The 24,841-nt window shown below is 41.7% G+C and overlaps 1 protein-coding gene across 4 annotated transcripts; it reads left to right on the top strand.

The window, feature by feature from the left end:
- Positions 1 to 9: 9 nt before the first annotated feature.
- On the top strand, positions 10 to 24,632 carry ZFYVE19 (zinc finger FYVE-type containing 19). Of its 4 annotated transcripts, XM_089521927.1 has the most exons (12): positions 10 to 86; positions 3,791 to 3,936; positions 5,709 to 5,830; positions 6,660 to 6,713; positions 7,838 to 7,998; positions 12,660 to 12,805; positions 15,226 to 15,340; positions 16,397 to 16,603; positions 18,367 to 18,446; positions 21,499 to 21,606; positions 22,880 to 23,034; positions 24,209 to 24,622. In XM_089521927.1, the coding sequence occupies exons 2-12, from the start codon at positions 3,883 to 3,885 to the stop codon at positions 24,279 to 24,281; spliced, it is 1,275 nt and encodes a 424-aa protein (XP_089378053.1). In that variant the 5' UTR covers positions 10 to 86; positions 3,791 to 3,882; the 3' UTR covers positions 24,282 to 24,622. The 4 variants fall into 4 exon arrangements, with proteins under 4 accessions (XP_089378053.1, XP_089378054.1, XP_089378055.1 ...); XM_089521928.1 differs by lacking the exon at positions 21,499 to 21,606 and having other exon boundaries at positions 24,209 to 24,632; XM_089521929.1 differs by lacking the exon at positions 5,709 to 5,830 and having other exon boundaries at positions 24,209 to 24,619.
- The last annotated feature ends 209 nt before the right edge of the window (positions 24,633 to 24,841 follow it).

Genomic DNA, 24,841 nt, shown 5'->3' with positions numbered 1-24,841 from the left:
TTTCCCAGCAGCCACCGCGCCACCAAGCGGCGTCATGGGAAATGTAGTTCCCCGGCGCCTCTTTCTGTGAGGAGAGCGCTAGAGAGGTGAGTGTCAGGCGGCTTTCAGTGCCAAATACCGAAAAGGGAGCCGGGCTGGGCTCCGTCTTTGGCCTCTGATGATGTTTCGATAGCGAGGCGCCTCAGTTTGGGTGGGTCTAATCCCGGGCTGCATCCGCACTGCAGAAATAACCCGCTTCGATCCCGCTTTAGCTGCCACGGCCTCATGCTATGAAATTCTGGGAAATGTAGTTGGTTAGGGGCTGCACCAGAGCAAAGGAGGACAGCGAGGCGCCACAAAATGGGGGGGATCTTCAAGAAAAAGCACAAGCTAAAAACCCCTAATATAAATTAATAACATGTAATAAATAACAACAACAATATTAATAATAATAAATTTTATTTACCTTTTATATTTATATCTATTTAATATGCCGCCTCTCCCCCGCAGGATCCAGGCGGCTTACAGCGTCAGGTAAAAAGACAATATAAAATGCAGCATGATGCGATTAAAACGCACCCCATTAATCCCCTCCCTTCCTCCCTCCCTCCCTCCCTCTCTCCAGCCACAAGGCAATAACATATCAATCTGTCAATCAAGAATCAAAAAAGATTTTTAAATCATCCAAATTAAATTAAAACCAGGCTTCAGTTGCCCTTCATTTGCAGCTGCGTAACAAGGGCGGCTGCCTTTTATCATGGACTCGGCCCCAATGCCTTCTTATTGCTATTAGTTTTATTTTCTTTCTCTCAGCATAGGGACTCAGAGGGCCTTGTTGGCTTGCAATATATATATATATATATATATATATATATATATATAATATAATATGTATATAAAACACACTGCACAAATAATTCAGTTTGAGATCGCTTTAACTGCCCTGGCTGTAGTTTCATGAGACATTTAGCCTCCTTTGTCAGAGAGAGCGCTCTGGTACCACAGTAAACTACAGTTCCCAGAATTCCCTAGCACTGAGCCAGGGCAGTTAAAGCAGTCTCAAACTGGGTTATTTCTGCAGTGTGTTTTGGACCATACTTGTATAGAACTCTGAGGAAGACAAATGCTTGAAATTGTGCTTTACTAACCACAGACCCTTGACCGGATTTGCATTTAAATTAGTCCTTTCATTTCCTGTCCGTTGTGCTGAAATTAAGGGGGAAACCCTTTCAGCATTTGTATTGTGTCCTCAAGCAGCCCCTTGCCTAACCCCTCTGCTGTCCTTTTCCTCTCTGAGAAACAAATGCATCCTCAGCTCTGGGTGCGAATCTAGTCTACTGCTGCTCCAAGGGTGACCAAACATCCTCCTTTTTCCAGGACATGCCCTCCATTTCAGCCTTCTGTACAGGAGGAATTCCAAAATGCCCTCCATTTTGAGCATGACTATGAAGCATGAATTTATAGTTACATTAATGTTTCTAGCTTTTATTTCGGAACGTTTCATATTTGTGATATGATAGCCCTGTTTAAGTATTTGGAGGGATGTCATATTGAGGATGGATCAAGCTTCTTTTCTGCTGCTTCAGTCTCGTTCTTTGAAAGCTTTTAAACTTTGCTTTGATTGTGACTTCCTGCATGGCAGGGGGTTGGACTGCCTATCCCTTGAGGTCTCTTCTGTCTCTATGATTCTATGATTTGTTTTGACTCTCCTACATTTTGTGGTGCCTTTTCCTCCTTTGGGGTTATGAAATCTGGTCACTCTAGCTCTATGGAAAAAAAGGGTAGAGAAGAATCTGTCCAATCCTCCTATTTGCAGTGAGAACAGGCTGCCAAGTAGACAAATTTCTCATAGGGGAACAGCAAACGCAGTGTTACACAATGGGCTTCTTGTATTCATGCTCCAAGTAGAGGACATTTTGGTATTCTTCCTGGACAGAAGGTTGAAATGTAGGATGTGTCCTGGAAAAGGAGGACAGCTCCTCTGTGGTAGAGAGATATTGGTTAAGCTCAGGTGTGTCCATTCCTTTTACGACTCCAGCAGTAACTCAGCTGGGGGTGACACTCCATTTCAACCCTCAGAGCCTAAATTGCATCATCAGCATTGCTGTTTTTATCCTTCCCCACTTTTTGTGTTGGAGCCCTGGTGGTGCAGTGGTTAAATGCCAGTACTGTAACCACAAGGTTGTGAGTTCGTACCCAGGGCTGCCAGGTTGACTCAGCCTTCCATTCTTTCGTAGGTTGGTAAAATGAGTACCCAGCTTGTTGGGGGCAATTGGCTTACAGATTGTAAACTGCTTAGAGAGCACTGAGCTCACGGATAAGTGGTATAGAAATGTAAATGCTATTGTTGTTGTATAGCCAAAAGAGAGGAGAAAGGAGGGATAACTGCACTCAGACAGAGAAAAAGAGGAAGGAAAATTTCTATCTGCAATATCAGTATGTAAAGGGATCTTACAGTAACACCCATAATCCACAAAACAGTGATACTTTTATTGGGTCAACCAAAATGCATAAAATATGTCACAAGCTCCACTGGCTTCTTATCAGGCAAAGATGTAGTGCCTTTGAGACTCACTGTGTGAAAAGTACATTGCCCGTTTACCTTTCTCATGTCATCAGTGCTGCCTCTATGCAAAAGCTTTCAGACAGTGAGTCTCAAAGGTGCTACAAGATCCTTTTGCATACTGATATTCCAGACCAACACAGCTATATGCTTCTGAATTCCACCTGCAACATGTATCCTTTAAGAACTAAGAATGAGATCCATGTTGCAGGTGGATCTCAGAGGAAGTACTTTTTTGTATTGCTAATGGTTATCTCCTGGACTTTGGAATGCTTTATTCCCAGTGCCACATATCCAGAAAGAGGAGGGACCCGCCTGCATAATATCTCTCCAAAGAACAATACAACAACAACAACATCATCTTGAGAAAATGCAGGCCTGTGACTAATGTCATCATTTTTTAAATTATTATTATTTTCTCCTGTATGATTTTAACACCTTTGACTGATGAAGGAGCCAGTAGAGCTGTCTTTGCCATTCATTATGGATGGTGATGACAGAGAACAAAGTTCTTAGTCCCAAGTGGAGCAGCGCCACTGAGTTAGTGGAATGTTCTCATTGATTCAATAGGTCTACTCTGGTTGGAAGTAACAGTTGGATTAAAGTAAATGGGTTTCAAAAATTCAGACTTCATGGGATACTGAAACTGCATATGTATGCTACTGGGATCCTAAAACTAAAACTGGAGTGAGATGACAGACTCGGGCAGCAGATTTTGAGTAGCATGAAAGATCAGACCATTCTTAGTTATTTTAAGTATTTTTCCTCTCGGAGGGAAAGAAGAAGCACTTGTAGGATTTTCTACCTTGCTCCAAAATAGCTTAGCTAATAAGTTCTATATACCTTGAATGGGATGGATATTGACTATGCTATTTGCTGCTCTTTCTCAGGCAGCAAAATGTCATGGGCTCTCACTTCTTGAAATTATGTATTTCAGGAGACTTGAGCACTATTTTTCTTTACTTTGGAAGACTCACTAAAATAAAGTTTCAGACCTATACATTTTCTACAGAAGAGCCTTTGAAGTATTATGAAAACCATTAGTAACATAATCCTCCCAGGCTGCAGTATAAATTAATATTTAATACTGATGCTTTTATTCTGGTTAAACAAGGTCCAAAACCTAACTTTTTATTTAACTGAATCAGCACCAGAGTATAACTTTCATAGCAAGGTAGGTTTTCAGAGATCCATTGCTAACATTTCATAACTGTACATTTCTTTTATTGTTTGTTCTGTCTTTGAAAGAGGAAGACAATTTGGATATCTGTGTACAGACAGTAGAATCATGGGCCTCCATTTGTGCTTTTTGTGAGAACTGAGTGTGCTATCTCGACACTATGGATAGTAGATGTTATGGCTGTGCATCAAAATTCAGTGTCTTCAAGAAACAGGCAAGTTCTTCTTTACTAACTTATACATCAGAAATGTAAGCATTATACTTGAATCATTGTCTTCAGACCTGTGAATGTGAACAACAGGATTTAGAATTCCAGAATAGCCTGTCAGTGTCCAAGTTTCCAATCTTGTAATGACTTGTGCTTTCTTTTCACTTTCAATAATTTAAACAATAAAGTTTAAATCTGGAGAGATTTGGAAGTGGATGGAATGGATCTTGCACAAGACAATGCCTCTCAGCTTCACTTCCCTATTTTGTATAAGTTTAAGGAGGACTTAATAGAGCTAGAGAAGATGGATAGAATCTGCTTCCTCTCTGAAACCTAAAGGATGGTTGACTGAAGGGATGCTTTGACTGTGATTTCTTGCATGGCAGGGGGTTGGACTGGATGGCCCTTGTGGTATCTTCCAACTCTATGATTCTATGACACATAGCCTTTTATAAACTATTTGTCAATATTGTGAGATAAGAATGATAAGTACATTAATAATTACTGATTATTACTATTCATAGTCTCTTTAAGGAAAGGTCACTTAAGAAGAACTATATCCACCATTAATTAGTGTGCCATCATATACCATTTGTGTATATTACAAAGTGAAGATGACCAATTTAAAAACGAATTTAAGCTTGTCAATGCTAGTAAGGTGTTGCTTTTCACTGTGTAATATAGGGCCGAAACAAACAGCCAAAAAAGGGCAGCTTGGAGCTGCCCCTAGAGTGGAAAAAATCTGCTATTTGTGATAGAAAAAGCCACCCCTTTGCCTCTAGAGCCAGCTTTTCTCCAGCACCTGGGCGAGTGGCATTTAAATGCCACACCCCCAAGCTGCATAGAAGCCGGCCAGCGTGTAATCGCCAACATGGTTTTTGTCCGGCTTGGGGGCATGGCATGTCTAAACACCACGATCCCAAGCTGGCGTGAAGCCAGCTTAATTGGGCCGTCTGTGTTGGCCCATAGTCTGCATTAAAATTACTGATAACTGACTTCTCTCTCGGTACGTGTGTGTGTGTAAGAGATATTGAGAAAAGAGCATGGTTTGAGGTGTTCAACTAGGACTTGGTCATGAACTGACTGACTGAACATGAGCATGTCACATTCTTTCAACCTAAGAAGAAGGTAATGGCAAACCTCTTCTGAATAAATTTTCTCAAGTAAACCATATGATAGGGTTGTCATAAGTCACAATTGACTTGAAGGCACATAATAACAACAAAAGTGTGGGGGGGGGAGAGAAAGAAAGAGAGATTTAATTATCTGAAATGTATCATTAATGTTTATTAGAGAGATGAAGAACATGCTGTTGTAGAGCACTTGTGTATAGAATTGCTTAATGCATAATTTGTATATGAGGCAAACATGTATTTGGAAGCATGTGTATACAGTATAATATATAGTATTGAGGTGCCTGTGTTCCTATCAGTCTTCATTAGATTTGGTTGCAACTCCAGGTTTACTGCTCCATAATAAAATGGCTAAAATTAAAGTGCATGTCTTTGGGTGGAGGTTTCATGAACAAATTAACAGTAATGCATTGTTATGCAATTCTTTATGGATTTTGTAGACCCTTCATTAAAATGTATTATTTACATCTTAAAATTCAGAAAATAATCAAAGCCTCCACTATATTGTTAAACATTTTTGGTGTGGAAGCATCTCCTTAGTGGATGCTGTACAAACAGGAACTGCAGACTTTTCCCTATGACTACAACCAGCTGCTCAGAGGGCTTGTTTTCCCTTTTCCCTCCCCACTTTACTTTCTTTCTCAGTGTGGATGCAGGAACTGTGGCCGGTTATTTTGCTCAGGGTGCCTTGGATTCAGTGCCATTGTTCCCCGTTGTGGAAACACTCAACAGAAGGTTTGCAAGCAGTGTCATGGGGAATTAACAGGGTAAGACCAAAGACATGGCTCTGATTAATATACTTTCAGGTTTGCTTTTTATTAAGGCACAGGATGCAAACTATACTGATCTGTATTTAGCAGATTTAGCACTTTGGTATTTCTTCCTGCCATTGGGCAAAAGATACGTGGATACTCCACTACAATTTAAGGATGCGTAAGTGTTCATTTGTCAGCTGCCTTGAGTCCTGGTTTGAGAGAAAAGATGATGCATATCATCTTTATGTATGAGGAATCATTCAGCAACACAGTCTTTCACTTGGCAAATAAGTGTGATACAATTAAGAAGCAGACTTACCACTTCATTTGCTGTTTTTGGAGAAGAAGGCAGAATATCACAGTCTGGTATAGCCCTCTCATTAGGCAGAGTGAGGTGGCTCTGTGCCCCCAGGCTTATCTTTTGCCATAGGTTACAGTAGGGCATGCTGTCCTATTGCCAGTATTGAAACAGAGAATCACAGTGTTGGAAGGGACCACAAGGGCTATCTAGTGTAACTAGTGTAACTTCCAACCAGTACAGGAAACTGTGACTCAAGCATCCCTGAGAGATAGTTATTATCTCTCCACTGAATTTCTGAGGGAGACTATTCCACAGTCAAACATCTCTTGCCATAATGTGATGCAACTGCCTGTCCAATTGGCTTTTGTCTGTGAAGGTTAAGAGGGCACCAACTGGTATTCCTCAGGCAGTAACATGACTTTATCATAGTGCCATCCCTAGGACTTCATGCAAGATGGGTCTTGGTTTGAGGCCACCTCTTGATATCATAAATACAAGCTTCATGCTTTGCCCTTCTCACATTTCTCATTTTCTTTCCAGTGGTCCATCAAAATCCAATTCAGCTAAATGGTCTCCGCCACAGAACTATAAAAAGTGAGTCTTAATAGCCTCAACACCCACCTTGGTACACATTGCAAAAAAAGTGTGGGTCCGTGTTCTCATTCTATAAATTCTAATCTCTGTTTTGAGCTAGACTGAGACCAATAGTTTTGGTCATCTATTCACCATCTGTAAAAATGTTCTTGTCTGTGACAGGTTTCAAATGCTTATGTAGAAGGTTAAAAGTTCATATGGCTTTCTTAACCTTGTTTAAAGTAACTCTGCTGCTAAACTAGCCACTCTTATTTCTTATTAAAGTTGTTGTGCTTGCCCTTGAGCTTGCACACACATATACATAAAAAATCCACAAAACAGTGATATTTTTATTGGGCCAACCAAAATACACAAAATACATCATGCAAACTTTTGAAGCTCCACTGACCTCTTCATCAGGCAAAGGTGTTAAAAATCATATAGGAGAAGAAACAACAATGATGATGTTAGAGAATCACAGACTACATTTTGTCAAGATGCTGTTAACAGGAGTTAACATTTTATTGGAGTTAACATTTTATTGCATGGATTTTTTTATTCTTTGTCTCCCAGAGTCCACATGGCCAAAAAGAGACGTAGCCTCTGCCTGCATTGCTACATCTCCAGATTGTCTTAACTGACAGCAACAAAAACGTCTTGCAAAATGTAGGCCTATGACTCTCTAACATTGTCATTGTTTTTGATTCTTCTGTATCATTTTTAAAACCTTTGCCTGATGAAGAAGCAAATGGAGGTTCGAATGCTTGTATTGTGCATTTGCGTATTTTCGATTAGCTCAATAAAGGTATGGCTATTTTGTGGATTTTGGACGTTATCCAACATGGCTACCCTGGATATACACACACACACACACACTCACATGCCTGCAGATTTTTAAATTTAATTTAAATTTTGGTATCATGTGTTTAATCTTCAGCTAAAGGATTTGTATTTTAACCGCTCTACGTTTATTTGATTGCTGGAGCCTTCATGATTCAAGTGATTCTATGGTGATTATACAGTGTGCTTGAGAAAGAACCATTTTTTTAGAGAAACACACAGAAAATGGTTTTGTAGTTCTGCTTTTTAACTCATATGGGGTCCTCTTTCCCCCCTCCTTTTTTTTTTTTTTTTTTTTTTTGCAGGCGCATAGCAGCTTTTGATGCTAAGCAGAACCAGCCACAGGGCCTTCAGAAGGGCTTGGTGAAATCCCAAAGTCAAACAGACTCCCGATATCGAGATCTGTCCAAAGAGGACCGAGTTCTAGCAGAGAGACTGGAGAGGCTCAAGAAGGAGACACGGCCAAGTGAGTTTTGCAACATTCTGTGGAATCCCATCCAACCCTGCTGAAAGTCCGCTTCAGGTGCAACATTAAAATGGAATTCCTACCCTTCTTTCCATTCATAGAAATGTGGAGGAGGAATTGTCCTCAGCTTTTGAGATCTAGGCATGGGCTTGAAACTGTGGCAGGATTGTAAACCCCGTGAATGAACAGCATGCTTATGGGTCTCACACACAAATACATATTATGCCCAAGCATATACACACCCAAAAGCATCTGTTGTTTTGTACATACTGTTTGTTTAAAGCAGCCTCCTCCAACCTGATGGTCTCCACAATGTTACATTATTATTTCCATTGTTGTTTGACACATGCTTGCTCTGTACTGCTTATGAAGTTCTCAAAATTATAATCTTAATAATCCTAAAGGATACTAAGTCAAGGAAGGCAGTTTTTAAAGTAATGGTGTACACCCAACCAGTATGTGTGATTTTTTGATCTTGGAAGTTTTGTTGTGAAACAACAGTTATTGCAGACCAATGCTGCTGGTCTACAATGGTGCTTCCATGTTTTGTCCCTGACAAGCCCTTGCTCACAGTATTCCAGTCTTAAAATGCTATATTAGATTTGCATTTATATAATTTTTATATGATAGCTCTGTTTAACACTGTTAGGTTGCAATCCTAGCTTCACTTAGCTAGGGATAAGCCCTATTGAATTCTGTAAGCCTTACATCTCTTACCGCTCGGATTCCCAGTGACTGGGCGGTACATAAATAAAACCTATTATTATTATTATTATTATTATTATTATTATTATTACATCTGAATAGACACATCTGATATTGCACTGTAATATCTACTACATTTAGTAGATATTTTGTTGCATGTTCTGATTCCATTATATTTGTTTTCACATAGGGCTTCTCTGCTTCCTTATTTTTAAAAAAGCTCTTTTTATTTTTGCTAGAGCCTCCTCTGGGTCTCCCCCCCTTTTTTGACACAAAATCCCCAGAGGACTCTCTTTGTTTTTCTAACTAATTCATGTTATATTTAGACTATCCATAGCAAGGCTGTGTATAAATCTTGCACTCATGGAATTGCTGCACAGGAGAAGAATGTAATAATTACATCATGATAGTGTAAGAAGTATTTTGTAGCTTTTCTGTTTGTTGTGGGTTGTGTTTCTTTTTAAATTGGCATCTAGCCATTTTGGTTTCAGAGAACATTGCTTAACGTGTGGGCAGTATCATGTGAAACTTCAAACTCAGATCGGAAGAGTTTTCAGGTGGAGTTTCAGCATTTTGAATAACTCTTTGACCTGCCTCCACAGTTGGCAGGCAATGGATTGATTGTTATGTATTTCTTAAGCTTTATTCAGATAGAAGAACGTGGAGATCAGAGCCAATAAATGGGCATAGTTCTGAGGGAGCACATTTTGGCCAAAACTCTTTTGATTACTCCCAACTAGAGTAAACCCAATGAATTGGCTGTTGAATGGTGGGTAAAGTAAATCCAATTGTTCAGTGAATCTACTAAGTCAGGACCAACAAAAGGATTTAGGCTTCTATGTTAATGTCCCTCAGCAAAATTTATTATGCTGTGTGTGTTGTGATGCAGAAATCTGCTTTTCTTAGGGCTAGTACAGACAGCCCTAAAGGGGTGGCTTGACGCTGCCTCTTTGATCACCGGATCAGGGCTGAATCAGTTACATGCTGAAACTCTGATCCTGCATTTTTCTGTCCCAAAAAGAAGTGGCAAAATGCCACTCCTTTTTTGGGGTGGAAAAATGCATGGCAGTGCCTTTTCAGCACACATGCAGCGTATACACACAGCATCGCTGGAGCGCTGCAATGCTGCTTGTCGTCTGGTCAGGTGGGCGGCATGATGCCAGCTTGGATGCATCGTCAGGACATGCGTCATCTAAACACCATGCTGCCACGCCGCCCCCAAGCCAGTGTATTATGCCAGTCTGTTCTGCCCCTTATTCAACTGAATCTAGTTCAGTAGTGCAAGGATGGGGAGAAGGAAGATCTGGATCTACTGAGTGATTTTTAGTAGAGCAACAAGGATTTCTGACATCCAGGAACATCATGATTTCTCCTCTTCCATCCACATTCTTGGATATACAGTGAAACCTTGTTATACACTGGGGTTTGGTTCCAAGATCCCCCATGGATAACAAAATCTGTGTATGCTCAAGTCCCATTAAATATAATGATACAGCAAAATGGTGTCCCTGATAAAAAAAATGGAAAATCGAGGTTTGATATTTGAAATTTATACTTTTTTTGAACATTTTCAAACCGTGTATGCTTGAATCCGTGTGTAAAAAATCTGTTTATAAGAAGGGACGACTGTAGTGGTCAAACTGAAAAATGTTGGGACATTAAGGACTGGATTTTCTGTCGAACAGTTATGAGTTCTGTTTTTTCTTAATACTTAAAAACATACTGCTGAGCTCACAGTTCTTTCATTCAAAGTGTCCTTGCTTTTTCCAGGGCCTGGTTGTAGATCCTGGAGGCCTAAAGTCTATGCACCCCAGTATAGTGGAGGCAGGATGAAGTGCAGTATAGCTCTAGGATTGTTTTCAGAGGTGGAGCAATGACATTATCTGCCAGAGCACAGAGAGATCCTGCCAAAAGAATGAGTGGATAATAAGGCTTTCGCGGTTTAGCTGTTGTTTATGACAGAATAGCACAGTCAGTAGAGACCGGGAAAGACTGTCATGCTAGGAAAGAGAGGAAGGCATCATATTAGATCAGGGGTCGGGAACCTCCGGCCCGCAGGCCGGAAGCGGCCCGCGGAGGACTGGCGACCGCCCCAAGGCTGTTGTTGCCGCCACCGCCGCCGCAGCGGCCGCCCGTCACGGCTTTTCGCTGCTATGGGCGCCGCCATTTTGGGCGGCAAAATGGCGGTGAAGTCTCGCGCGACCTTCCCCGCCATTTTGAGCGAAAAAATGGCGGTGCCCATAGCGGCCTCTGGGGCTATGGGCGCCGCCATTTTTTCGCCCAAAATGGCGGCGCCCAGAGCGGTGAAAAGCTGCGATGGGCGGCCGCGGCGGCAGCGGGCCTCTAGGAGGCCCGCTGCCGTCTCTGGGGCCCTCCAGGAGGGCTCCGGGGGCAGCAGGGGGCCTCTGGGGGGCCCGCTGCCGTCGCTGGGGCCCTCCAGGAGGGCTCCGGGGGTGGCAGGGGGCCTCTGGGGGGCCCGCTGCCGTCACTGGGGCCCTCCAGGAGGGCTCCGAGGGCGGCAGGGGGCCTCTGGGGGGCCCGCTCCCGTCGCTGGGGCCCTCCAGGAGGGCTCCGAGGGCGGCAGGGGGCCTCTGGGGGGCCCTTTGTTGTCGCTGCGGCCCTCCAGGAGGGCTCTGATGGCGGCAGGGGGCCTCTGGGAGGCCTGGTCCCGTCGCTGGGGCCCTCCAGGGGGCCCTCCAGCGCTGGCGGCCCCCCCCCCCCAGCTTTTTTGCCGGTCTCTGATGGGGCATGGGGCCCCGTCAGGGGCCAGCAAAGATGGGGAGGCCTGGCCCCCGGAGGGTGGAAGCTCCGCCCCCGGCATGCGGCCCCGCTCCTGGAGGGTGGAAGCTCCACCCCCGGCACGTGGCCCCGCCCCGGAGGGTGGAAGCTCCACCCCCTGCATGTGGCCCCGCCCTGGAGGGTTGAAGCTCCACCCCCGGCTTTGGCCCCCCAGTCGCCTGAGGGACAGCAACCCGGCCCCCGGCTCAAAAAGGTTGCCTACCCCTGTATTAGATGGATAGATTCAATCAAGGAGGTCATGGCCCTTAGCCTACAGGACCTGAGCAGAGCTGTTGTGGACAGTGGGACTTGAAGATGTCTCACTCATGGGGTCGTCATGAGCCAAAATTGAATTGAGGGCAGTTAACAACAAAAAATAGGGTGGATCCTTCTGTTTTCTTTGAGGGGTACCTGCTTCACTGTCATACTTCATGTGAAAAACTAAAGGATACATCTGAGCTGGATAGAGATATTTTGTTAAAACTCAGGCCCTTTCCAGAAGGGCACCCTAGTATGTACTCCGTGTGTACTAGGGTTGCCCGGGGGCGTCTCTTTCAGATGCCCCCAACCCTAGTACGTACAGGGTACGTACAAAATGGCGGCGCCCATTCTATATGGACGCCGCCTCCAAACGGAGCGGCGCGGACGTGACGTCCTGGTGCCGTGGAAGGGCGCCTCTGGAAAGGGCACCCTTTCCATGGGACAGGAAGGAGCTCCGAAATGGAGTTCCTTCCTGGGTTTGTGTTGCTGGCACAGCCTTTATATGGCTGCGCCAGCGACACAAAAGAGAAAGGGGCTGAGCGGCCCCTTTCTCTTTTTCCCCGCGGCCTGGAAAAGCAGCGGATCGGGGCCTCAGGGCTGCTGCTGTGGCAGTAGAGGCCCCGATCCATCGGGGAAAGGGGCGGTCTGTAAACCGCCTCAGTGTGGTTTACAACTTTGAACGTATAAAGTCAGAAGTAAGCACACACTACTGAATTCAATACAGCTTGTTCTCTAAGGTGTATGCTGAACCAGTTATGTGGGTAGTGCATTCTATACTGCTATCTGTGCATGTGTGTATGTGCAGACAGAATAAGCTCATGTTCTTCAGAAGTTACTATTGTGCCACTGGTTTAAATGTGAGGAAATAAGCTAGTCTTAGACAGCATGAATAAACACGTTTGTTTTATATTGTGCAGAGTCCATTCCTTCGCAGGCTGAGATAGAATCTAGACTGGCAGCACTGAAAGATGACCCTGCAAGACCTATTCCGTCAGCCCAGGAGATGGAAGACCGTCTGGCAGCTTTACAGGGCAGAATGCCTCCCTCCACAGCTGCCCAATCAGTAAGATTCCCTTTTTCTCTTTTTGTAAATGCCTTTTTGGAGTTTACCACAAAAGCTGTTAAAAGTATTATAGGTCCAAATATATATACGTGTTTGTTTAAGAGAAATGTTAATAGTTTAATGAGCATGTTGTTGTCTCATACAGCCAAGACTTGGAGAATTCGCTTTTGGTGTACTGTTACTGTCAGCAGGGACGTAGCCAAGGGGAGGGTTCTTGGGGTCCGGACCCCCCCCTTCCATTAGAAAAATGAATGGTGTGTGCTGCTGCACCGCCGCATCCAAGCCCCATTATAATGGTGGCACTTAGTCTGGACCACCCCCCTTCCTAAAATCCTAGCTATGTCCCTGCTGTCAGGAACCCCTAGCCCTCATACCCATGCTGGCTGGGAAATTCTGGGAGCGGTGATACAAAGAAAGTATAGATTCCACATGTTAGTGATGATTCTAAAAGCCATTTTTCTCAGTGAAGTTGAAACATATTGCCTTTTGGAACAGCCTGAGGTTTTTTTCTTCTTCTGTAATTTTGAGAAAGATTGCCATGTGAAGGCAAGACTCAATACCAAATAAAATAAAAGTCAAATGTTATTTCTTCAGTCTTGGTACTCTCTTACTCTCATGCTGTCATCGAACTGTGAAGTTGGAAGAGATCCCAAGACTCCACACATTGCAGACAGATAGCCATTCTACCTCTGTTACAAACCTCCAGTAAAAGCAAATCCATCCTCCCAGAGGTATTCCATTCCACTGTCAAACAGTTGTTAACATCAGGCAGTTCTTCCTAAAGTTGAGACAGATCTTCTTATGTAACTTATGGCCCTCTAGATTTTATTAAACTCTACCTCCCATCAATATTAGCCAGTATTGCCACAGGTTTTTCACCCTTGTAGACATATAAGCATAAGCTGATATCAGTTTCCCCTCTCCTCTAGTTCAGGACAACATAAGGTTTTTGATCCCAGGACTATGTTCCCCATTGGTTGAGGGAGCAGGGTCCATAGTCCACACAGTGATGCATGTGCATTCACCTACATGCACATAGAGCCTACCACCTTGGAGACCAGGATTCAAATCCCCAGTCAGCCATGGAAATCCACTGGGCGACCTTGGGCAAGTCACACTTTATCAGTGTGAAAGGGAGCCAATGAAAAAAACCCTCTAAACAAATCTTGCCAAGAAAACCCTGTCCCTTAGGATTACCATATATCAGAAATGACTTGAAGGTACACAACAATATGCACATACCCATCATGCTTCTATCTGCCAGTAGTCTCTGCTGAGATGTCTGTTTTCCCACTGCCAGGGATCAGTGCTATTTTCAGATTTTAGAGGTGTATCAAATGGTGTACCAGGGGAGAAAAGTAGATGAGGCCCATCAGTTTCATGCCCCACAGAGGGTAGCCCTTGACTACAGGTGATGTGCTACTGTTTTAGTCTTATTGAATACAGAATGTTGTGAGCAGGTCTCTTGATGTTTTGATTTTATGTCTTAGGGTTATGTCAAATTGTATCCCTCAATTCCTGTAAGGTCCTCTGCTTCACAGAAGGCATCCATAAGTAGAAGAAAGAGGGAGAAGGTTTTTGAAAACTCTCAAAGAGGCCACTATCTTTCCAGAGTAAATTTACATAGTGCAGAGGGAAGGGTAAATTAATTAAAATCTCTTTCCATGCCTTCTGTTTATAGAAGCCATCACTGAACAAAAGAAACTTCCATGGGCAGTGGCACACAGTTGGATATAGTACTCAGACTGCAGAGGTGCTGACTGAGTTAGAGTTTGTAGATACCTATCCTTGTTAGATTTTGGTCCTAACCAACAGCCTTCTTCTCTACAAGTTGAGTATCCCTTATCTGTAAATCCAAAATAGTGTCACCTTTGCTTTCTGATGGTTTAGTGTATACAAACTTTGTTTTATGCACAAAATTACTTTCTAAATTGTGTATTAACTTACCTCCAGGCTATGTGTATAAGGTGTATATGAAATATAAATGAATTTTATGTTTAGACTTGGATCCCATCTCCAAGATACCTCATTATATATATGCAAGTGTGCCAAAATCCAAAACAGTTCTAGTTCCAAGCATTTTGGATAAGGGATACTCGGTCTATATAAATAAGGCTAAAATGCCTTGTGTTAGCACAAAATAGAACATAATAATGTCTTACAATGAGTCAGACCAATGGTCCATCTAGCTCAGTTCTATCCACAGTGTAAATTTTCATAACTAGCAGTGCCTCTCCAGGATTTCAGACAGGGGTCTTTCCCAACCCTGCCGTAATATGCTCAGGATTTTGTATGCATATCCCCAGGTCAATGAGACATTTGACAGTTTGCATAGCTGGGCATGTTCAGGCTCTGAGTTTGGAGTCTTCCAGCGCTTTCCTAAGATGGGAGTTTCTCAGTGTCTCACTTGCTCTTGTTAGGTACACCAGTTCTCTAACACCCGGACACAAACCGAACAGTCACAGGACCTGCTGAACCAGATGGCTGAGGAAGTTGCCATTGACAAGAATGGTGGTTCAGGAGTTACTCCTCAAGGTTTCTGATTTTAAAAAAATTCTGGCTCAGTTTTTCAGAATCCTCTGAATGTAGATGAAGAAGCAAGTATAGATCTCTTTGTGTGTGTGTATGTGTGTGTATGTGGGGGGTATCATAACAATAGTCATAATATAGAAGCATGCTGTTTTAATTAAAGCCTGTGGTGCCTTGTGTTAATGTTTTGTTGGCATTTTTCTTTCTGTAAATGTAACTTCTACAATGATTAACTTTCCAAAAAAACTCACGTATCATTACTTGTAGCATCTGACCACTACAACTATGTGTATATCATAAGGGAAATAATAATGGATTCTTTAATTTAATCCACATTTTCATGGTACACTGGGGAGATATTTAAGCTTTCAACTCTGAGCTTTGTCTCACATTTCATGTGTCATATTTACATTCCTGTAACTCAGAAGCAGTCTCACTCCACACTGCCTTTATATTTCAAGGAGATTATCCTCTTCTTTTAAAGAATGTCACCCATGTGTACATTTGTCTTAATTTCCCCCTTAATAAGAAATATGATTTAAGAATTGCAAAACTATTCTGTGGATCAAGTGGTCAGAGTCCTTTATGACATTCAGGCAATAGCCCGTTGACACCATCTACAACTGGTGTCTTCTGAAAACTTGCAAAATTGCTACTTATGAAACAAGGCTAATATGTTTCTTGAATATAAACAGTTTGCTGGGAAAGTTTGCTATAAATACTGCAAACTGCTGCTATTACTACTGCATATTATTATGACTACTACATTGTGCCTTTTAGTATATTATTTTTTCAGTGCCTTGTAGTTTTTTGCATTTGTTACAAAGATTCATGGGCTAACAAGTTTTGTGGATCACTCTGCATCTCATCACATGATAGGTATTAATCCAATGCATGAATTGAGACTACTGAAATATATTGTAGTTTTATATGGTTTTATAACTGTAGGTTTATAACTGCTGTTTGATCTGCAAAGTTTGTTTTGCACATGCAGGTCTTTATCTGATGTTGCAGTAACTGCAAATTGGATCTGCATGAGCAAATTCATTCTTTGCTTTGCAGAAGTTAGGACGCAGACCTTGAATGACTTAAATCGAACTGACAGTACTGCTGGCATAATGGATCTGGATCCCAAACAGCTGGAGGAGGAAAAAAACCGGCTTCTTGCAGAGGCTGCTTCTGAACTGAGGGAGGAAAACACCAGGGCTGAGAAGATTCTAGAAGTAGCCAAGCGATTAGCAACACTCAAGGGCCAAGATCCTGATGCAGGTGTGTAACAAGGAACAATGGAGTAAGCTGAGGGGCATTATTTCTCTGGAAGATGTAAACCTTTATTTGTTAACTAGTAGGATATTGTTACATAGTGTCCAATATGTAATTCTCAAGAAATGTATTTGTTTCCTGGTGTGGGTACTGCAGTCTTTTTCAGAGCAGATACTGTATATACTCATGTATAAGTCTAGAAATTTTAGTCAAAAATTGACCCCAAAAACCTAGGTCGACTTATCCATGGGTCAGTGTAAATACTATATTTTAACTATTATTAAAAAGGGAACCATCCACTGGTGAAAGACAAGATTGCAATCTTTCCTGGAAGCACTGACCTCCCTCTACTCTCTCTTCCATCCAGCCTTTAGCCAAAATAGTTATGCCTGCCATAATTCTGTAAGTTCTTTGACGTTGTTTTCCTTTGCTTCATCATTTAGATCCTTTGTTACATGTCCATAAGTTTTACCCTTGACTTATCCAAAGGTCATATCAAAATCCATTATTTTGCTCCCCAAACCTGCCCTCAACTTATACATGAAGTCGACTTATAGTCGAGTATATACGGGTAATTAATATGAGCAGACAGCTCAGCACTGACTGGTAACACGAACTCTGAGTTCCTTTCACAAGGAAAACTATGAAGACAAAGCTCTCTTTGGTTAAACAGCCCCCCTCCCCCAATCACCACCACAAAAAAAGATTCAATACATTCATTGTGTCTTATCCACACTTAAAATCCAGACTGAAGTGGGTCCTGATTAATCTGTTTCTCTTATGAATGCCATATACACTCAAGCACCTTGCCCCAACAGGTAATTTTAGGAATGGAATGGCAGTTGTCACATTCCTCTGGGTCCAGAGAGGTCCTCTTCAGGAAAGGGCATAATAGTTCTTCAAGACAGTTGGCACCTCTCCCTCGCATTTACTACTTCCTGTACTTGTCTGAACAATCCACCTATGCTATATTTTGTTAGCCAAAATGGCAAGGCTCAAGATTATAAGTGGTGGGACAGACCACTTTAAATGTTTTGTTCACATCATCACAACACCTGAAACCAGTCCCAAAAATCCTGATCAGATGGGGCACTGGACATGTCCTCAAACTGCAATAGCCATGGTGTCATGTTCTGAGCAAATATGAGCTACTTTTTGCTTTGAAGTACCTGGTAAACTTGTCACAGCCCTCTGCTGTTTTCTTTCAGCCCTATCCCCACAGGCTCCTCATCATTTGAAATAATTACTGGATGGCATGTTGAGGATGTAGTGGTGGAAACATACCATGACTTTTTTGTTGTTGTTAGCCTCACTGACCATGATGACCCTTTGTTGATTTTTGGTTGATACTCTAGGGTCAGTTGCACAGTTTCTGCAATGTTCTAAGCTCAGTTCAGGGTGCTGTTTTTTACATAAACAATTGAGCAAAGGTCCTAAATATTTGGGGCTAGGATATCTGAAGGGCAACCACCCCCATTATGAATCTACCCAGAACTTGAGATCCTCAAAGATTTCCCTGCTGTTTATACCACCAATTCTTACAAGGTCATGTTGGTGAGAACACAAAACTACTTTTTTCTATAAAGGAGCCCCAACTTTGGAACTCTTTCCGAAGAGAAGTCAGATTGGCTCATCCCTCATGAACTTCATCTGAAAGGAAAATCCACCTACGTGAATCGTTCAGTGTGATTTTATCCATGTGTGCAGAGATATAAGTTGATGAAAGGCTGTTGATGAATGGTATCTCTTTCCCTTTCTTTTTCTTGCAGTTACTTTGGATGACTACAAACTTCCCAACAGTGATGAAGAAATGGAGGAGGAGGAAGCCATTCAGAGAGTTTTAAAACAGGTTTGGAATTACATTGTTAGCCTTGGTCTTGATATTTTTGTCCAGCTACCCAGGCAAGTAGTTTGGCACAATTAGCCTACTGTTAGTGTGGTAATTCCATCTTCTGAGCAGTTAAAAAAGACTTCCCCAGATTGGTCTATAAGCTTTGTAGTGTGGTTTTGTCTCTTTTGTGATTAAGCAAATCATGCTATGAAATCCACTGCTTCTTTGCTTAGAAGTTTATTGTTTCCATTGAATTATGTGGGACATATACTAAGTAGGTGTAGATGGGATTGTAGTCTTAGTCAATAAGCTATGAATCATTCAGTGCAATTCCTATGCATGTTAACACAAATCTAAGCACACTGTGTTTAGTGGGCCCTGCTTATAACAATGGATGCTACAGAAAAAGATATTCCATCTAAACATTAGGAAGAACTTCCTGACAGTCAGAGCTGTTCGACAGTGGAACACACTTCCTTGGAGTTAGGGTTGCCATAATTCTCTACTATAAACCAGGACAAAATATAGGACAAAATTTAGACCAAATATAGGACAATTGTACGATAAAATTTAGCCCAAAATGTAGGACATTTAAGGTCTTCCATTTTTCTTAAATGTCTTACATGTTGGGCTGAATTTTATCCTACAATTGTCCTATATTTTGGTCTAAATTTTGTCCTACATTTTGTCCCGGTTTATAGTAGAGAATTATGGCAACCCTACTTGGAGTGTGGTGGAGTCTCCTTCTTTGGAGGTCTTTAAACAGAGGCTGGATGGCCATCTGTCAGGGATGCTTTGTGAGTTCGTGCATGGCAGAGGTTTGGATGGATGGCCCTTGTGGTCTCTTCCACTCTATGATTCTATTATCTGTTCCTGGTGTGTCTCCTAGGTGCTCTGAGTGCAGCTTCTACTTTGCTTTCTAAAATTGTAGGTTTATCTTCAAATGCTTCTTCCTCGAATGACTCTTTCACTTGTTTCATATAATTCTACTGTGTATTGTTTCCATTGTCTTTTTATTTGTATTTGATCATATAATGCATTTCTGGCTGGTTGCATAGCATCCCTACACTTGTTTAAATTTCCCTTTGATTTCTTGGATCTTGTGGAAGAGATATCTTGTTTTCCCTCTTCTGTTATTATATTCTATTTCTTTGCATTGACTATTATAGTAGTTCTCCTTGTTCTTGCACGCAAGAAGTTGAACAGTTGCATTCAGTGTTCTGAGCCTATTTCTGTCACTTTTTATTTTTGCTTCTCATCTGCCCTTAATTTCTTGAATAATTCTGTCTATCATCCATTCAGGCTTCTCTTTTTGGCTGCAGATAATGTTGTTTTGAATTTTTTCCTGACACTGTCCCTGACACTGTATCTTCAGCCCAGGTTCTTCTGGCTCCTGATCAATTAGGCTTAATAATGCAAATATATATATTTTTAACATTATCATTAATTCTACAGGGATGTCCTTCAGGTTGCATTTTGACACCATGGTTGATTTAGTGTTCATCTTCAGCTTTATTTTCATCTTTGATATCTGCAGTTCATGGTCTGTTACACAATCTGCTCTTGGTCTTTCTTGTATTTGCAGAGAGAATGGAGCTTCCCCATCATCTGTTTCCAATTTGATTCCTGTAGTCTCCATCAGATGATATCCATGTATACAGTGATGTAGTGATGTACTTGAGTTGTTTGAAGAATATGTTTGTGATGAACAACCAGTTGGCCTCACAAAATTAAATCAGTCACTCTCCTGCTTAATTTCTTCACCCTGGGCCAATTTTTCCTACATTCTTTGAGTCAGACCTGTTTCCTATTTTTGCATGCCAGTCGCCTATGATTAACAAGAAATCCTATTTTGGGGTGTGATCAAGTTCCTCCTGGACTCCAGCACATAATCTTTCATTTCTTCATCTTTTGCCTCTGTAGTTGGGAGGATAAAGTTGGATTAAGGTTATATTGATGGGTTTTCCCTCAAGTCTTACTGCTATTATTTGGTCAGACTTTGCATTATATCCTTTGACTGTTTCTGCTACTTCACTCCTCACTATTAATGCCACCGCATGTCTTCTTAGATGTTCATTTCCTGTGTAAAACAATATGTGACTATCTCATTCAAAATGTCCCATTCCTCTCCACATTAGCTTGTGGAGTATTGCAATGTTTGTACATTCCATTTCTTGCTTTACTATGGTCCAAAACACACTACAGAGATAATCCAGTTTGAGACTGCTTTAATTGCCCTGGCTCGATGATAGGGAATTCTGGGAACTGCAGTTTTGTGAGACATTTAGCCTTCTTTGTTAAAGAGCTCTGATGCGACAATAAACTATAACTCCTAGGGTTCCCTAGCACTGAGCCAGGACAGTTAAAACGGTCTCAAACTAGATTATTTCTGCAGTGTGTTTTCGACCTATGTCTATCTTCCTATAATATGTTCCTATAATATGCTGTTATGCAGCTTTAGACTTCAACTCTGAGCATGGGAACATCTGGATGTCATTTCTACTTGAGTCCAGTTGCATCATTAGCCCCAGTGCTACTTGTAGTTGTCCTTTGCTGTACCCCAGTAGGTTGTTGAGCACCTTGTGACTTTGGAATGTTATCTTCTAGTGCTATCTGTATTTTGGATTGGCTCATTGTAGGGTTTTCACAGTAAAATACATTCAAAGGAATTTACTGTGCTCTGTTCCATTCAGTACCAATAAGTGTTAGCTATGGTGCCACTGCCATTGTCTCTGAGCGATTGTTTGCCCGTGTCACCCTCCATTGCTGCCGCCGCCTAGTAACTGTTTGGCACATTTAAGGTTATGACCATTCAAATATCATCCTGTAAACTTTTTGGCTAAGTAGAAATTTGAACCTAGGCCCTCTGAGAATATTTACTTGCTCAGCAGTGGTATTTGGTGATTTTTTGAAAACCTGCTAGTTGTAAAAGCATGTTGGTCATGGTTCATATTTCAGCACTGTATTTTGGAGTCTGTTAAACAAAAAATTAAAGGGGCAGAACAGAGCCAAGAAGAACTTTTATGTAAAGAAATAAGGCTTTGTTTTGTATGTTGTTGTCTATCTTCAGCTTACTGAGGAAGCTGATCTGGATGAAGCAAGTGGCTTCAACATCTCCCCAGATCAGTCCACTCAACCACTAACTACACAGCAGAAACCAGCCAAGAAAGCTGCACAGGTGAGCAGCCTGTTGAATCCTAGATATGCAGCAGTCTCAGACCTGTGTGCTCATTGTAACCAAGTGTTCACTAATTATCAGCCAGGTTCCTTTACATGTTTTCCCACAAAGCAAATGGGACTACATTTGACCAAACAATCAAAATTACCTCTGGGTTTAATTACTGAGGCAAAAAGCAAAATACATGTGACTTCAGAACCCACAGTCTGTAACTTCATTCTCTATTAATTTGGCCAATTCAAAGCTCTCTAGCTGTTTGTAAAATTACTAGGGATCCTGTAACATTTTAGTTCAACACTCTAGAATGTAGGGATGGTGATCACATATGCAAAGGAAGGGAATCAACCAGGAGTGAGCAAATCAGAAGAGGTGGTTGACCTTGTGTTTGCTTTTGAAAATAAGTAACATTCAAGCATGATTCATGTTGATGAGTGAAATGATGAGCAGTTTTTCTGCATATTTCCTGTTCTGACTTGAGGCGATATTTGTAAGCCCTCGGTATTTCAATTGTGCTTCTCCTTTACTGTAATTCTTGCTAGACCTGTTCATAGTTATCTGCAGTTAGCAAAGCTCCTATTTTCCTAGCACACTTTGGACCATATTCTAGACAGTTCTGTTTTTCTATATAGTTTCCATGTATAGTTCTATATAGTTTCTCCTAGTTCTCATTGCTGTAAGGCAAGGTTGGGCAAAGTGTGATTCTCAGGGCCCCAATTTACGACTTCTGAAGCACCCCCCAAACCCTCCAGATGCCCCAGATTTTTAAAAAAAGGAGTGGTTTTTTTATCATGCAAGTGGGTCAAAATGCAGCAGTTTTACCCTTCACATACCTCCAAGCCACTCCACATTCCCCAAATGTAACTCTTCCTGCAATGTGAGTTGAAAATCAGATGAAAATGAAACTGGAAGTGGTGTGATGTCACTCCCTGTCACATTTAATGTGCAGGTACAGCCTGCTGAAAGCGGGGTAAGGAGATGGGAAATGGCTGTCACCCTTTGCAGTTGCCCCCATCTGCTGTAGGATGTTAATATTTATGCTGACAGTTCAGACGTCAGAAATGACTTCACTCTCATTCATAGTACTGTAATCTTTGTAACAGTCCTATAAAGAAGACTAGCATCATTCTTACTATATTAAAGAATAGCAGGGGTGGGTCAGAGGAGATTTATGGGATACAAACATTTATTCCCCACAGTTGCCCTTTGAAGAAAAATACAACAAGTAGAGTTTATGTCTATGATTGTGTTACATTTTTTCCACTCTTTCCTTTAGGCCAAAGTTCCAACTGTTGCTAAACTTCCCATCTTGCCTGCTAAAGCATCAGACAGTGATGAGGAAGAGTTGCCCTGGTGCTGTATATGCAATGAAGATGCTGTCTTGCGCTGCCATGGTTGTGATGATGACCTCTACTGCCAGCGATGCTTCAGGTAATGGCAGTCGCCTCAGAGGGTAAAATCAAGTTTTCCTTACCATTTGTTTAGCAGGACCTGGCTTTCAAGTTGCAAGGCAATGCACCTTAAATGGCATTGCCACCCCCTCCTTTCCACAAGGTGGTATATAGCTCCCTTAAACTTTTCTCCAGACATTGTCCATACATTCTCACACAACCATCTCTGCTGCTTTAATTTTTTTCACTGCGTGAGAGCTCCACCAGTATTATTTGCCATTATTGTTATGCCAGTATGTTGTAGCAGTTAGAGCCTTTGAGTGGAACCTGAGAATCCAAGTTCAAGTCAAGTTATCATGAAACTCACTGGGTGAGTTTGGGTCTGTCTGTCTCCCACCCTGTGTAACTTACCTCACAGCACTGACTTCATTTAAAGTAAAGTGAGATAAAACATACATACATTATACAGCTTGGGTCCCAACTGTTTGAAAGCCCAAATCCTGCCATATTATTATTATTATTATTATTATTATTATTATTATTATTATTAACCTTTATTTATGAAGCGCTGTAAATTTACACAGCGCTGTACATGCAATCTTTTTAGTTAGACGGTTCCCTGCCCTCGGGCTTACAATCTAAAAAGACGTGACACAGAAGGAGAAGGGAGTGGTGGCGGGAAAGGGTAAGAGGTCCAGCAGTTCCTCTCTACCTCCGAGACCTGGACCAAGGCAGATGAATGGAAGGTTTGAGCCTGTTTGATTATTATGATCTATGGGAGAGGGCTTTCTCTCTTCCACCACCCTTACAGGCTTGTCTGATGTAGACACTGGAGAGAGCTTTCTTGGTGGTTGCTCCTAGAGACTTTGCAACTCCCTTCTGAGAAAGTAAGAGGGCCCCCTCTCTGTTCTCTTTTTGCCATCTGGCAAAGAACTTAAACAGGCCATTTAACTGCTGGAGTAGAAGGATGTGCTATAGCTATGCCGTTTCTTTAATTTGTAATATGTGTTTCATGTGTTTTAATTGTTTTAATTTAAGGTTTTAATGGGGCTTGTTAATGCTTTTTAAAAACTTTTGTACCACACATCATTTTAGCTATTTTGTTTTAACATAAATTGTGACAATTGGAATCTAAATCAAATAAATAAATAATAATTGCTTGACCTGGTCAACTTTCACTAAACGTGGATTACGCTTCCTTTTTTGGCTTCCAGAGAAAGCCATGATGAGTTCGATCGGAAAGAGCATCGGACAGCTAGTTATCACCCTTCCCGTGATCACAAATGAGCCAAAAGACAAATGGAGAAAAATGAAAAAAGAAAATGAGAGAAATAGGAGGAGGAGAAGGGGAAAGAAGGGTTTGCCATTGCAACATGAGCTGGGAGCTTCTTGGATTGTGAACAGCCACTTCTCAGTGCTGACAAAATTGGTGGACAAGGCAACTGCTATGAAGAAAAATGATAGACAGAATGTGATTTGTTTTGTGAGTCAAGGGTATGAAGAATAGCATGCTTGAAGAGCTGGACTTTTTTTCTTCAGATGATTCTGACTGGAAGAGATAAACAATTATAATATTGTAAGTTAATAAATTATAGCACGAGAATAATGTAGGAGCTGTATTGCTCCTTTTCCTCTTCTCATTTTTTTTACTAAAAATTGAATTTGAACCCACCCACCCCCCCCCAGCCGCCCATACACACACACTGTTACTTGATTTATAGCACTTCTAAAAGAAATGACTATGCTTTTCTTTCTTCACAGTAACCTGTTAATCCTGTGGACTGTCCCATGGTCACTCAGTCTGCTAGCTAGCTGATTTTGTGCTGTTCACATCCAAACCTACTCCT

Source organism: Sceloporus occidentalis, unplaced genomic scaffold (assembly GCF_023333645.1).
Source record: "Sceloporus occidentalis isolate IW3139 unplaced genomic scaffold, rSceOcc1.0.p SCAF_4, whole genome shotgun sequence".
In the NCBI taxonomy this organism is placed as follows: domain Eukaryota; kingdom Metazoa; phylum Chordata; class Lepidosauria; order Squamata; family Phrynosomatidae; genus Sceloporus; species Sceloporus occidentalis.
The sequence above is the reverse complement of the archived record's forward strand: the minus strand, read 5'-3'. Positions and strand labels throughout refer to the sequence as shown.